This window comes from Triturus cristatus, chromosome 3_1 (assembly GCF_964204655.1).
Source record: "Triturus cristatus chromosome 3_1, aTriCri1.1, whole genome shotgun sequence".
NCBI classification, from domain to species: domain Eukaryota; kingdom Metazoa; phylum Chordata; class Amphibia; order Caudata; family Salamandridae; genus Triturus; species Triturus cristatus.
This window is the reverse complement of record NC_140583.1, coordinates 1172086895-1172103045: the sequence shown is the minus strand read 5'-3', so window position 1 is coordinate 1172103045 and position 16151 is coordinate 1172086895. Positions and strand designations below refer to the sequence as shown.

General features: G+C 44.7%; 1 protein-coding gene across 1 annotated transcript in view; it reads left to right on the top strand.

Annotated features, from left to right (window-relative positions):
• ROBO3 (roundabout guidance receptor 3) overlaps window positions 1-16151 on the top strand; it is a 1168980-nt gene that overhangs the window by 812766 nt on the left and 340063 nt on the right. The window contains exon 13 of the mRNA XM_085646102.1: window positions 12214-12335. Within this exon, the coding sequence (XP_085502228.1) occupies window positions 12214-12335 (122 nt within the window). The remainder of the gene's footprint in view (window positions 1-12213; window positions 12336-16151) is intronic.

Genomic DNA, 16151 nt, shown 5'->3' with positions numbered 1-16151 from the left:
ACCTTTGCAGGTGAAGAAGCTGTGATTATACTCTTACGTCTCTGTAGGATACCGGCGGGGTTATATAGCCAGTGGAGTACTTAAATGTTTGGTTTCCTTCGCATGCCACACCGTCTGCAATTATTCTGATGCATCGTTTGTCAGCTTGTATTGTGATGTGTGATAAAATGCTAATAAACACATTTTTGACAAAAAAAAATCTTTGTTTCCATTACTTCCGAATTACAAAACAAAATGTGGTTTGTTTGTGCTTTTGTAACTGCTGGTATATGTCAAAACATTTATACAGTTAATTTTCCGGTATTTAAATTTTTTGTGAATTAGAAACAATTTGGCATCCTACAGTATTTGTTTCACACTCCCTGTGGACAAGGCCAATGGAATTATGCGATTCTGAGGCTTCAGAATTATAATATTCTGCGGCTACAGTCTTTAACCCGTAATTATGAATTTACCTAATTTGCTACATAATCGATCATCTACTGTATAATGCAGATTTTCACTAAATAATTAATTTTGTTTCTAGATCAAACAGATCAAAAGTTACAAAAAAATGCAGCGCGTGCTGCCATGCAGAGGAAGGTTCTTCGCAAAGGTTGATTGGTCACCTTTCAGTTACTTACCATGAGCGGAATTTGGATGTGGAACTGGTACTAATAAAGTCAAACCTTTGCCCAGATAGTGCTACCATGTGCAAAAATCAAAAATAGAAACAAGGAAACCCTATTGATCAGAAGGGACCAAGGGTAGAAAGTTATTTTTAAGAAACAAGGTCCCATTCAATTTAAAGATAGGTATAATCTCACAATTTTCCAATCAAAAATTGGATTATATGTTTTATTCAAAAAATGATTCAGATATAATACAATTGCTACGAACCAAAATACATGTGGTGAAATAAGTGAGCAGCCCGTGAGTTGTAAAAGGAAATCAGCCGATTTCCTAGCCGCAGGCAAGTGACTTAAAATGTGACTTTTTGTGTTTGTGAGAATAAAGGTTATTGAAAGTCACAATTGAACAACATCTCGTACTCAAATAAAAATTTACAATGTATTATTAGGAGATTAGAGATGTGTGTCGACGACGTTTCGATCCCCAAAGTAGTGGTGGGATCTCTTCAGGACTAACCGATTGATGAAATGCCTGGGAAAGTATGCCTGGGTAGGTAGGGAAGGAAGGGGGGGAAAAAAGGGGGTAGAAGAAAAAAGAGAAGAGGGAAAGGGTTATTAAAAATAGAAAGGAAAAGGTAATATCAAAATGAAGCATACCAGGGTAAGGATGCACTGGAGAGGGAGAGCAATGTGCATGCTAGGGATATATACGCGGGAAGGGTGAGAAGGATTGGGGTGGAAGGAAAAATAGAATGTGAGGGAGCAGCAAGGGGAGGAATGATACCAGAATTGGGGTGTGAGTGTAAGAGAGAACAGACGGAGGAATGGGCAGAGAAAGTGAAGGTGGAGTGGGATAGTGCCTTGGGAAGGGTGGAGGGAAGGGGAAAAGGGAAAAGAACTTACTGTGCAATATACCGCTGGAGAGCGAGAGTTACAGCAGGTGAATGAGCTAAAAGGATCTCCTGTGCCACAAGGGAATTTCTGTGGGCGAAACAAGGGGGGGAGAGAATGAAGGGGATGAAGTGTCAAGGAGCCGCAAGGGGACCGGAGGAAGTGGAGGGTAATAATTACCTGGAATTAGCGTAATAGGACTATAGGAACCGTCAAGATTGAGGATGGTGGAGAGTTAAGTCTACGAGCACTCATTCCGTGTGGCCGGACAGCGGAAATCCAGTCTTAGGTAGTGGAGCAGTGGAATTCCTGGAGGCAGGAGAAATTAATTAGGGGGGGTTGGTGTGGTGAATGGAGTGCCGGTGAGCGGCGTAATGAGTTGTAGCAGGCCAGCGCGGTAGCCGTTAATGGGGTGGGATAACAATTACCTGGGAATTAAGCCAGGAACTGGATAGGTCCTGGTACGGGAAAAGCGGCAGAAAATTCGCCGCGAGTAAAGAATCCTTCGTGCTGGAAAACGGAGAGCCAAGACTGTTCACGCCAATGGTGGGTAATCTGTGGGCGGGAAAGGGGGAGTAAGTGCTGGTAGTACGGAGAAGGCCGAGGGTTAGTGGGGGGCCGATGATCGTTAGAGGGGCGATCACAGTACCTGAAGGGTCAGCTGGTTCTCCGTAGCGAGACTGGGCTCGAGTAGAAGTTCCCGGGTCTGCAGCGAGTGTCGGACCGGAAGGGGCAGGTCATATGAATTCTCCTACGTAGGAGAGGGTGTGTGACGAGGGGGGCGTGTCCCGAGTAGTAAGTGCGATAGAAAGGGAGAAGAGACACGGGACGGGGAGAGACGGACGGCGTTGTGAGGTTAAGAATGAAGAAGAAGGAGTAAATACATACAAATAGGAAGGCAAGGAGGGGAATACATGTGGAGAGAGGGAGAGGGGGCCCGGAGCAGGGAAGCAATGATAATGAGAAATGAAGTAGATTCGGGAAAGAACAAGGTAGGGTAATAATAGGGAGGAGTACATTAAGAGTAAGAAAGGCAAGAGTTAGCCGATCGTGCTACAAAGAGTGAGGGGTGGAAGGAGGTACAGGGGGTCCCAGGCGGGGGTGGGGCAATTGGAAATCAGGCACTGTTGGCGAGGGGAGGTGTAAGGTTGAAGAGTGAAGGTGTAGAGAATTGGATATATCGAGAAAGGGTAAAAGGAATAAAAGAGATAAAAAGAGGTGGGGGGGGGGGGCAAGACAGTCACAGTGTATGGACAACATATTCATACAATGATAGCTTATTACAGAAGATTGGACCAGTCCTCCTGACGATTAAGCCCGGTGTGCAAACTGTCAGTACGAATTATCCATTTTAATTCCTCTTTGTCCAAGAAAGCAGCAATGTTAGTGTTCCTTGGGGGTTGTTGGACCACGTTAATGACTTGCCATCTGATGTCGTCCTCAGTGTGGTTCAGGTTGGTGAAATGATCCACAAGAGGCGCATTAGGTGTTTTGCAGCGTATACGGCTTCTGTGTTGGCAAATCCGGATCCTGATCTTTTGTGTCGTTTGTCCAACATAAATCAAATCACAGGGGCAGGTAATAGCATATATCACATTGATAGTGTTACAATTTGAGAAATGTGAGAGAGTGACATCAATGTTACCATGCACAAATTTTTTCGTGTCTTTAGTGAAATTGCACACACTGCAATTACCGCACTTGAAATGGCCTAGCAGTGGTGGTAAACCCCATGCGCCTCTAAGGGATTGGTCCTTTGTCTTGTTGGAAAGTGCTGCCCTTACAAGGTGGTCTTTTATGTTTTTGCTTTTTTTGAAAGCAAAAAGAGGGCGTTCAAAATTCAAAATGCCGGCGTTAATTGTTGGCCAGTGTTTTAGAATGCATTTCCTAACTGTGTTTGAGATGGGTGAAAAGGTGGTCACGCAAACTATCTTGTCGTCCCTTCTTTTCTCTTTGGGGCTAAGTAGAGTCTCCCTTGGGCAATACCATGCTCTTTTAAGGGCTTTTTTCACTAGTTTGCGTGGGTAGCCTCTGTTGGTCAATTTTTTGGAAAGGATGGAGGCCTCCGCAAAATAATCTTTTTTAAGATAACAATTGCGGCGTATCCTAAGAAATTGTGAGTAGGGAAGGGAGTCTCGCAAGGCTCTGGGGTGATGGCTGTTGTAAGATAGTAGAGTGTTCTTTTCTGTGGGTTTGCGATAAAGCGTAGTATAAAGACCGCCATTGTGAGCTTTGATAGTTAGGTCAAGAAAGGCAATTTCGTCTCTACTATTGTTAACAGTGAATTTGAGGCCATTGCAGTGTGAGTTGAGCCAGTCTTTGAATTCAGTGAGGTTCCGTTTTTGCTCCAAATTTTGCCATACTTTATATGGATTGGCTGGAGACATACCGCATACTATCTCCCATGAACCCTTTCAGAAACTCTATTCTGGAATGGAAGCGGTACATTGACGACATTTTCCTGATCTGGAACAACAGTGAGGAGAACCTCACTGAATTCAAAGACTGGCTCAACTCACACTGCAATGGCCTCAAATTCACTGTTAACAATAGTAGAGACGAAATTGCCTTTCTTGACCTAACTATCAAAGCTCACAATGGCGGTCTTTATACTACGCTTTATCGCAAACCCACAGAAAAGAACACTCTACTATCTTACAACAGCCATCACCCCAGAGCCTTGCGAGACTCCCTTCCCTACTCACAATTTCTTAGGATACGCCGCAATTGTTATCTTAAAAAAGATTATTTTGCGGAGGCCTCCATCCTTTCCAAAAAATTGACCAACAGAGGCTACCCACGCAAACTAGTGAAAAAAGCCCTTAAAAGAGCATGGTATTGCCCAAGGGAGACTCTACTTAGCCCCAAAGAGAAAAGAAGGGACGACAAGATAGTTTGCGTGACCACCTTTTCACCCATCTCAAACACAGTTAGGAAATGCATTCTAAAACACTGGCCAACAATTAACGCCGGCATTTTGAATTTTGAACGCCCTCTTTTTGCTTTCAAAAAAAGCAAAAACATAAAAGACCACCTTGTAAGGGCAGCACTTTCCAACAAGACAAAGGACCAATCCCTTAGAGGCGCATGGGGTTTACCACCACTGCTAGGCCATTTCAAGTGCGGTAATTGCAGTGTGTGCAATTTCACTAAAGACACGAAAAAATTTGTGCATGGTAACATTGATGTCACTCTCTCACATTTCTCAAATTGTAACACTATCAATGTGATATATGCTATTACCTGCCCCTGTGATTTGATTTATGTTGGACAAACGACACAAAAGATCAGGATCCGGATTTGCCAACACAGAAGCCGTATACGCTGCAAAACACCTAATGCGCCTCTTGTGGATCATTTCACCAACCTGAACCACACTGAGGACGACATCAGATGGCAAGTCATTAACGTGGTCCAACAACCCCCCAAGGAACACTAACATTGCTGCTTTCTTGGACAAAGAGGAATTAAAATGGATAATTCGTACTGACAGTTTGCACACCGGGCTTAATCGTCAGGAGGACTGGTCCAATCTTCTGTAATAAGCTATCATTGTATGAATATGTTGTCCATACACTGTGACTGTCTTGCCCCCCCCCCCCTCTTTTTATCTCTTTTATTCCTTTTACCCTTTCTCGATATATCCAATTCTCTACACCTTCACTCTTCAACCTTACACCTCCCCTCGCCAACAGTGCCTGATTTCCAATTGCCCCACCCCCGCCTGGGACCCCCTGTACCTCCTTCCACCCCTCACTCTTTGTAGCACGATCGGCTAACTCTTGCCTTTCTTACTCTTAATGTACTCCTCCCTATTATTACCCTACCTTGTTCTTTCCCGAATCTACTTCATTTCTCATTATCATTGCTTCCCTGCTCCGGGCCCCCTCTCCCTCTCTCCACATGTATTCCCCTCCTTGCCTTCCTATTCGTATGTATTTACTCCTTCTTCTTCATTCTTAACCTCACAACGCCGTCCGTCTCTCCCCGTCCCGTGTCTCTTCTCCCTTTCTATCGCACTTACTACTCGGGACACGCCCCCCTCGTCACACACCCTCTCCTACGTAGGAGAATTCATATGACCTGCCCCTTCCGGTCCGACACTCGCTGCAGACCCGGGAACTTCTACTCGAGCCCAGTCTCGCTACGGAGAACCAGCTGACCCTTCAGGTACTGTGATCGCCCCTCTAACGATCATCGGCCCCCCACTAACCCTCGGCCTTCTCCGTACTACCAGCACTTACTCCCCCTTTCCCGCCCACAGATTACCCACCATTGGCGTGAACAGTCTTGGCTCTCCGTTTTCCAGCACGAAGGATTCTTTACTCGCGGCGAATTTTCTGCCGCTTTTCCCGTACCAGGACCTATCCAGTTCCTGGCTTAATTCCCAGGTAATTGTTATCCCACCCCATTAACGGCTACCGCGCTGGCCTGCTACAACTCATTACGCCGCTCACCGGCACTCCATTCACCACACCAACCCCCCCTAATTAATTTCTCCTGCCTCCAGGAATTCCACTGCTCCACTACCTAAGACTGGATTTCCGCTGTCCGGCCACACGGAATGAGTGCTCGTAGACTTAACTCTCCACCATCCTCAATCTTGACGGTTCCTATAGTCCTATTACGCTAATTCCAGGTAATTATTACCCTCCACTTCCTCCGGTCCCCTTGCGGCTCCTTGACACTTCATCCCCTTCATTCTCTCCCCCCCTTGTTTCGCCCACAGAAATTCCCTTGTGGCACAGGAGATCCTTTTAGCTCATTCACCTGCTGTAACTCTCGCTCTCCAGCGGTATATTGCACAGTAAGTTCTTTTCCCTTTTCCCCTTCCCTCCACCCTTCCCAAGGCACTATCCCACTCCACCTTCACTTTCTCTGCCCATTCCTCCGTCTGTTCTCTCTTACACTCACACCCCAATTCTGGTATCATTCCTCCCCTTGCTGCTCCCTCACATTCTATTTTTCCTTCCACCCCAATCCTTCTCACCCTTCCCGCGTATATATCCCTAGCATGCACATTGCTCTCCCTCTCCAGTGCATCCTTACCCTGGTATGCTTCATTTTGATATTACCTTTTCCTTTCTATTTTTAATAACCCTTTCCCTCTTCTCTTTTTTCTTCTACCCCCTTTTTTCCCCCCCTTCCTTCCCTACCTACCCAGGCATACTTTCCCAGGCATTTCATCAATCGGTTAGTCCTGAAGAGATCCCACCACTACTTTGGGGATCGAAACGTCGTCGACACACATCTCTAATCTCCTAATAATACATTGTAAATTTTTATTTGAGTACGAGATGTTGTTCAATTGTGACTTTCAATAACCTTTATTCTCACAAACACAAAAAGTCACATTTTAAGTCACTTGCCTGCGGCTAGGAAATCGGCTGATTTCCTTTTACAACTCACGGGCTGCTCACTTATTTCACCACATGTATTTTGGTTCGTAGCAATTGTATTATATCTGAATCATTTTTTGAATAAAACATATAATCCAATTTTTGATTGGAAAATTGTGAGATTATACCTATCTTTAAATTGAATGGGACCTTGTTTCTTAAAAATAACCATGTGCAAAAATGACAAAATAATGATGTGATACTATTAAAAAATGTACTTAATTAAATGGTGTAATTTGCTTTCTTGCTACATAATTAAGTTAATATTGCTGCATTATTTAGGCCTCCACTGTAGGCCTATACTGTATCAGGTGCCTTGGTCGTTTGGGGGGGGTCAAAGATTCTTAAGGGCAGGCCCGGCATTCAAATGCCCCCCGTGGCTATGACCCTGGAGGAACTGCACCTAATTCAATACCTTTCTGATGTCCACCACTCCCTGCCCTGCAACCAGGAATCTATCTAGTCTGCTGTAAGTGGCATAAGCTGGTGAGGAACAGGAATTTATTCCTCCACAGAGGGGTGAATCTCCCGCCACACATCTACAAACTACTAACCATGTGCGGCTTCATACCCTGTCAAGTGGATGCCTGTCTAATAAGCCATCTAACACACAACTGAAATCCCCCACCCAAATGACCCGGGAACCAGCATAAGGCAGTAGAGCATCCTCCAATATACCAGAAAAATCACCATCGACTACATTCGGTGCATACACATTCAGCAAACACAACTCATGACCATCTAGGGTGCAGTGTAGCAGTATGTAATGCCTCTCCACATCTGCAGTTTGTCCTTTCATCTAGAAGGGGACCCCTGCCGCCACCCAGATGGACACTTCCCTAGCATATGACGAATAAGTAGCAAAGAAAAATTGCACTTGCCATTTTTTACCAAGCTTTTGGGCTTCCCCCTCCATGAGGTCCATCTTCAGAAGGAAAGCGATGCCAATCCTCAAGCGCCTAAGGTAGGTATGTGTCCGATATTGCTTAACAAAGGAGGTGAGCCCCCTTACATTCCAAGACTGCAGTTTTATTGCACCAATCATTATACAGCACCTCCGCATGCTCCCTCCCCTGTCTCCTACCCATTCCACCCAACCCTCACTCTTCCTCAATGTGTGCCGCTGCAACAAAAAACACTGTGTAATGACTTGTACCCCTCTCCCAGGGTAAACACCCCACAACTCAATTTGTGGCTGCACATTCATTCTTACTAATTCCCCCCTACCCATAATTTCGTGCCGCTCAAGTGTTGCAGGCTAGCGAGATCTGTCCTCGGATGCTACCTTATGCAAGAGGAATGCTAAGGAATCAGACTGCTAAGGGCTACAATGCCTCCTGCAGTCACCATCCCCCTCCTGTGTGCCCCAGGGTCTCCCCCTGACCAGCTCCAAGCATGTGCATGCAACAGGTACTTAATAAAAGAAACTGACCAATTGGCCAACAGTAACAAAAACAGAAAACCGTGATATACTAATCAAACACAAAAAAGGGGAGGTTGGTATCACAGGCCACCAGAGTTAGCCCCCCTCTCTTATGGCCGCCCCATGTGCCCATCCCAATAACATACATTACCAAATGAGAGATCAGTCAGCAGCACACAAGTAGAGAATGGTCTTGCATTTGATTCTACTCAGTTGCATGTTGAGACTGAGAGAGACTGAGAATAACTCAAAAGTCACATTGAAGCCATGCCCAGTTTAAGCACCCTTCTCCCACCATCCCTTTACTGCATTCAGTGGTGAGCCACTCGCCTCCTCCTGCCTCGAAATCCACCGATGTAACCATCTTGCGCAGTGCCCTGGCACCGCTCTTTCCTGCTGTTGAGACTCCAAGGAGATATTGCCAACCGTCATGACTATTCCCCTCCCAATGGATCATGTCCTCCTCCAACACCTGCTACGTTTCCCCAGCTGCAGTCCCATTGTTGCGAGTTTCAAAGATTTACCTCATCTCCACTCCGTGGATGTATCCTGAATCCGGTCCCCAATTCAAATCTCCAGATATTCCCCATATTTTCTCCGGCGTCGTGAAGAAGGTCCAGTTGTTGTGCATGACCTTCAACTTGGCATGGTACAGCAACATACATTGGAGTCCCGGTATCTGTAGAGCAAAGATTTGCAATTATTGTCCGGGGGGAGCCCCAGTCAGCGGAAGAAGAAGTTAGAGAGCCGTGCAGAGGGGAACGTCGACTTCAGCCATTTCTCCAGACAGACTTCAGTTCCAACCTTCTTCGCACCCTCCGGGAATCCGACGAATTGGAGATTGCATCTGCGCAATCACCCCTCAGCGTCCTCCATTCTGGCTTCCAGCTTGTTTGAAAAGGCTTTAAGTGTATGCACTGTCGGCTTTAACTGGGAGACTTCTTACCTGAGCTCAGTCACCTGGTTTCTGTCGAAACGCCACCGTGCGCAAATCCGCTCTCAACAGGTTCATGTGTGGTTGGAATTGCGTCCATTTTCATCTGGACTGCCAGGCCGGACTCCTCGATGGCTGCCAATATCTGTGTTCCTGATGGTTCCGGCCCAGTCACCGACCACTACTGGTCTGTGGGGCTGTGTCTTGGTCGATCTTCAATTGCTGCATGGACCATGTTCACTTGTCTTTACTCATTGTGATAGGTTTCTCCCTCCCAGATGGGCACCACACTCGACTTGCTGTTCAGGCTGTGACTGGGACTAACGTGGGCCCTGTTATCCGAGGGCCTCAGCAAAAATCCTCCGCGCCCCACCAGGGCTCCGAATTGAGCCCTGGTACGACAGCTACCTTCTTCTCGGGGGGGGGGGGGGGTTGTGACCTGGGTGTGTAGGCTCCAGCTCAACCGCTTGGGGTCCTCAGTCCACTGGGCGGTCCACGCCTGATCGACAGTCTCCTGGCAGCAGGCCGCCGCCGACATCACTGTCGTTAGTGCGGCAGAAGCTCGTCTTTGTCCAGGCACCTCCTGGCTCGCGAAGGGACACCTTTCCACACTCCGACCGATGGAGGAGTATCCAGTCCTGCACCTCCGGTGCTGTGACCCGATCAGCTGTCTCCCCTGGGCCAGCCATGACATGTCAGCTCCCAGCAAGCATAGACTGCACCTCCTGCCACTACTTATTTCTTCGATCCGGGGCTCCATTCCCCCACTCCAAAGCCTCTCTCTGGAAATGTACACTCTTAACTCCTCAAAAGTCAGACTAAACATTATCTATTACTGTCCATATGGCAATAACACCTTTAAAGATGAATGCTTACAGTTGATGATGAACCAACTGATAACTTCTTAGTAAACCATCGTCCTAGTTCATTTCAGTCTGTACTGGGGTAATGCTAACATCCTAGCTGTCACTTTGTTCTCAATGTTGCTTCATAAAAATAACCTCCTCCAACAATGCCAATAACCACTCCACCCCAAAGGCCCCATACTTGACCTGATAGTCGCAAAGACTAAACACTGATAATCTTTCCTTGTCGACTCATCAGGTCAGCTCCAGATTCTATTTATATTGTCATTTCCTCACTGTGAATCTTTTGGCCAACAAAGGAAAGAAACTATGTTGCTTGAGACACCAAGAACATCAACATTAGTGCACTAGCAAGTAGGACTATAATAAATCTCCCTCTGTAACCTTTCTCAGGTAGCCACCAGAATTTTAAATTCACTTCAACTAACACGTCTTATAATGTTCTGTCAGCTTTTAAAAATGAAAGTATAAGCCTCCTGTTGCAAAAACATATTGGTTGTGCCTGAGAACCACCTGTCTAAAAGAACTACCCGTCTTTTATCTAACCTTCATCTAACACTTGACCACAGATTGACCTCCATAGACACCTCTCCATCATACGTTCCCACCCAACCCTCTCAAAGTGATCTGCTGGTAAGTGTTCCACTCCCTTTGAGTTCCTTCCTTATTCCTCTCTGCTGATTATTCCAACTATTCCCGAGGTCTATTTGTCCCTCTATTTATGTTTATTGGTTCTACTTCTATTTTGTGGGAAAACTATTTCCTATGTATATTGGCTCTATTGTTATTATTTTACTTTTTTGCTGGATGAACAAACTGACGTATATCTGTAGATCATTTTATTTCTTTGTTAAGTGCTTAGTTTCCCTGGGGCCACGTACGTTCTATATAAAACTGCATAAATAAATAGATGCATATGCACTATCTACTGCTTATGGGCCCCAAAGATAATCCTACAATGTTTTTGTATTAATGTTCGATTCAGTTCACTCAGTGTCAAGAACAATAATTCTATGATAGCACACTGGAATGGTACGGTGGGAAAGTTGCCAATAAAAAACAAATCCAACCTGCTACTTGAAAATGCCTGACAAGAGAGTGAGATAAATGCACATTTTTTCTCAGTTCAAAAATACTTTTTTCTAGTTTTTACAGCATGATTTTTGATCTCACCTAAAAGGGTATCAGTGTAATTGGAATTTTAATACAATATCATAAATACAACCTTAATTATACTGAATGATTATGGGGTGCATTTTGACAGACGAGCAGATTAGAAGTAATTCTGGTACTTAAGACAATATTTGACCCCGACAGCAATGGTAGACTACCACCACCAACACAAATATCTGTAAGCAGATGTGAAAAGCCTTGTTTGTCTCTCTTATAATGAGGAATCTGTGATAGGAATGTTGCTTTCTGAAGATACCATTGGCTTTCTGTTGTAAAAAGATCGGCAGTGACAATTTAGTTCCAAATATATTGGCCAATTATAACTTAAAATATCTCATAACACTGACAAGTTCCTACAAACTGTGTGTGGTGTGTATGCAACAAGAAACCAGAAGAGGTATCTGAGATGATGGCAGGGAATAACAATGTGTGTTAATATAGGGCTGTAGGGGAGTGAACTATTGAGATGGGGTGGATGAGGAAAGGGCTAAGTAATAATGATGGGAATTTATGATGCATGTGTGTGTTTGTAATGTTCCCAAAAGGTGTTACATTTTTTAAAAAAAAGAGGACGATACAGAGGAATGATGGGGAGGGGGGGACGTAAGAGGTACTATTCTATGGATTATGTGCAAAGAGGAATATGTTTTTCTGTTCGTTTTTGCATCTTGATTTTTCTGTAAGGTTTGCCATTTTTTATGAGCTGCATATGGAAGCATAATGGAAACCATTCCTAAAGTCTTCATCTGATGACTCAATGCTGTTCCTCTGAGTATGATAACCACAAGCGTCAGCGTAATCTTCACTTTAGAGGGGTCTCTGAATATCATCTCAAAGTGCTGCAATGATTGTTTTAACACTCTTTCTGTTGTGTCCTCTGGAAAATAATATCCTCTGTTTTCTGGATATTTTCCAGATATCAGCCCCACCAGGCAGGGTGTCGACCTTCGACAAGTGCAAAGCGAGCTTGGTGAAGTCATGGCGCAACTTCGTACTCCTGTCCTTCTCAATTCTTCTGCCATCCAGGTCACTTGGACTGTAAGTATAATCCATAGATTGGGAGCCTTCAAAATGAGCATAGTGCCTGTGGTTTGCAGTGTATTACTGAGGCATCTGGAGTTTAACCTTAGGTCATGTACTAATAACAAGACCTTCTGTGTTTCATTTGCAGTGATGTATCTTTCTGGCTAAGAGACAGAAAAGGCTGTTAAAGGGCCTCTCCATTTATACATGGCTAATTTAGTTACATATGGGTTAATGTTACTCTCCTACAGGCCCTCTTTCCATAAGAGAGTCAGCAAAAGTGGTCCTAACTTACACAAATTATGTTTCCCGCCTAACCTGTCCAGAACTGCTGCTAAAACCTTTAAACATAAGGTAATTAGAAAACAATTGCCTGAAAATTGATCTTATTTTCACTCATGACATGATAGCCGGGTAGATAATCTTCTTGAACAATCTGACCAAAGCTAATACAAAGATGTATCCCTACAGAAATAACCTAATGACTTCTCCATCACTGCTCATTCAAGGAAAGCTATTGATCTTCACCCTCAATAATGGCAAGATTATGATACAAGCTTTGGATGATGCTTTCGCCCACTTTGATGACCAATTCAAATCTCTCTTTTAACTATGAAAGGCTGTGTCAATATTACCTGCTCCTCCTCCATTTTCCATGTTGATGAGCTTCTCAATCACACCCCTATTATCACCTCTCTTCCCGACTCCCTTCCAAGTTGTTTCAGACCACTCTCTCCTCCCTGAACTATACTTAAATGGCTAATTCTAAAAATATCTCATCCATAGCGTACAACGTTTCATTTCCCCAACACACTCACCCAAACTGAAGACTCCTTACTTAAAGTGAGAACTGTCTCTCCCATAGTGAGCACAGTTTCATCCCTAACTAAGGTCACTCAAGCCGAAGACTCCTAACTTTTAATGAGATATATCACCCCTAAGAATTCCATCCCCTACAAACATTGAAAAGCCAGTAGGTCTCGCCTATATGACCTATTGCCTTTCCTAGTGTTTTTTTTAGCCATGCTGTACAACATTCTGGCTTAAAAATAAAATGAAAGACCCAATGATGCAGCAGACACATCATTTTGTAGGTGCACACACCACACATGAATGTGCAAAATTACATGGGCAGTAGTTTTTCTTTTTAGTGATCCATCTGAGTTGGATTGGTAACTAAAAAGAAAACATATATTTTTTTTAATTAGTGGGACAAGTAATGGGGACATAAGCAACACAGGGCAGAAGCAACCCGAGGTGGTGGAAACAACATAGAGGGCATATAGGGGGGGGCAAAATAAAGGGCGAGAGAGCAACATGGAGTAGACGGGAAGAAGTAAAAGGGCAAGTAGGCAGGAAAGTTCAGGGGTGGGGAGGAGCAGCAGCGGGTGAGAGAGGAGGGCATAGCATCGGTGGGGAAAGCAGCACAGAGTGCGAGGAGGGAGGAGAAGCAAATTGGGGGAGAGCAATGTGGAGCGGTCCGGGTTCAACCACATGGGTGAGAAAGCACGGGGTACGCACACAAATGTGAGCACAAAATGGAATGGGATAGGGAGAAGTACAAAGACGACAGAGTGCAACTAGAAGTGCAGGGTAAGAGAAGTACATGAGGGCGACGGCTAAAAAAAAACAAGCACTGTCTTGGCTGCCAAGTTTCCCAGGTCCAAGAATGACTAGGTAGGCCAGTCCTATTTTATTCTTAGCATTCTGGGACTTGTTGTCTTATTTAACCCAGCAAAAAGTCAGACGTGAAAAGCTATCAGTGGAAGCACAGAAGCCAGCAAAGTTAAACAGATGGTAAAGAGGCAATGCTCCAGCAAAGGGATAAGCACAAGATTGACAAGCTCGGACATGAATAAGGAGCACGCAAATGAGAGTGACAGGAAAGCCATCCAGTGGTGAGCAAAGGCAAGCTCCAAGCCCTTGTATGTTCTTGGTAAGCCTACAATATGTCTTGCAACTGCCAGCCCATGCTGTGCCTAGTTGACGATACCTAATGAAAGACTTTTGAAGAAATGGAATATACTGAGAGGAGTCATGTATATATCCCACTCACTGGAAATGTATAGGAAAGTTAGGGGCTTGTTTTGGCAAATGAAAATGTATTAATCACAACGTTACGTGTTCCAATCACTGAACATTTAGTGGGAAAAATAAGAGAATTGCTAAGGCCGATTTAAATGTATTGAACACAGTGATAAAATTGTCCTGTCACTGAAGACTGAAATATATTGGGTACAGCGAGGGTCATGTGCTCATCAGAATTCGGACTCTGGGAAACATGTTCTGATCAATTTAAGTGCACTATAGAATGTTCGAGACTTCTACTTTTCAAATAAAGTGGCAAACAATCCTATGAGTGCAGTATCCATGAGCAATTTTCTAGAAAACGATTGAATGCATAATTAAACAAGTTTGATTTAAATTCATTGTATGTAGATTTATCTTCTGAGGATATGCTCAGAAAGTGGGGAAACACAAATCAGCATACATCTTTATACAAGAGCAGGTAGACACTCACTACCTCAGAGTTCCTGTTTGCTACTGAGAAGTGCCTGTACATTTACATTATAAGTAATGCGCACCAGCTGAGAAGTGGTGATACTGTACTTTTCAAATCAAAGAACTGCAGGTACTGACCTACCTGCGAATGAAAGCACTGAACTGATGCACTGCAACCATTTTAAAATGGGACTTCTCCACCTCTCCCCCACTCACAGGAAAGCCCCTCCCAATCTGTCTGCAGTCTCATGCCCATGGTGGTGGCTTTTGTTGTGCATTCGTCCCTCTTCAGCCCCTCATTCAGATAGCCTACCAAAAGAGAACAAAGTCACATCACATGGCCATTAAAGACTTTGAGTGGTCCTCTGGCCTAGCTGATTAAGGGAGCTGTTTGTGCCAAGCACAGTGGTGCAGGTTGCAGCTGTGCCTTGTCAGACCCTTGGCAGTTCAATTGTTAGGTAACTGGAGGTCTTGGACCTGCGCAGTTCAATCTGTAATGTGCCTGAGCTCCCTCAGCAGGCAGGGGGTGTGGCAGTGAGGAGAGAGAATAACAAGTGCAACCACTCCCACTCTTAAAGGTGTCATGTCCTTCAGCAAAGGACATTGTTCTTTAAGTAGGTCAGCGGTTGAGCTTGTCCAGACAGAAGTGAGATGCCAGGAACTTCCTGGGTGGGGACAGGAAATACTAGTTTTCCCTCTCACTACATTGAGGGAAGCAGAGAGAAGAGGACGTGTGGAGAGTAGCTCTACATCAGTAGGCCATGTATAAAAGCTGAGAAATTAATGAAGATGAGTTAATAGCCTTATGCCAGGTGCTGTCTTTTATGCAGAGTGTTATGCTGGCCAGTGCTGTGAAGAGAAACCAATCCAGAACAGGACAACTGGCAACGAGGTTGGGATCGAATATCACACCTGCAGATAAAGGACTCAAGTAACATAAGAAAGTACCAGTGCTGAGAAATTACACAAATTACCTGCAGCTAGCATGCAGCATTAAAGAAAAGCAGGAATTATATGAGCTACAAGCCATGCAAGCTGTTGCCAAGTGGCGGCCATTGAAGTCAGGCAAGTTGAGGGACAGTTCATTGAAGTCTATGTGGTGGCCATCTTGAAGTCAGGCACCCTGAGACAAATCCACTAAAATCAATGAGGCGGTAATATTGGAATCAGACAATCCAAGCCTAACTCACTGAAGCCTACTGAGACAGCCATACTGAGGGCAGACACCCAGCCAGGTTGGCTTTTGAAAGGAATACACATGCTGGGTGGCACCAAAGCTGGAACAGCTCTACAAGGAAAATGTGAAGCTGCCAGAAAGCATTCGGCGGT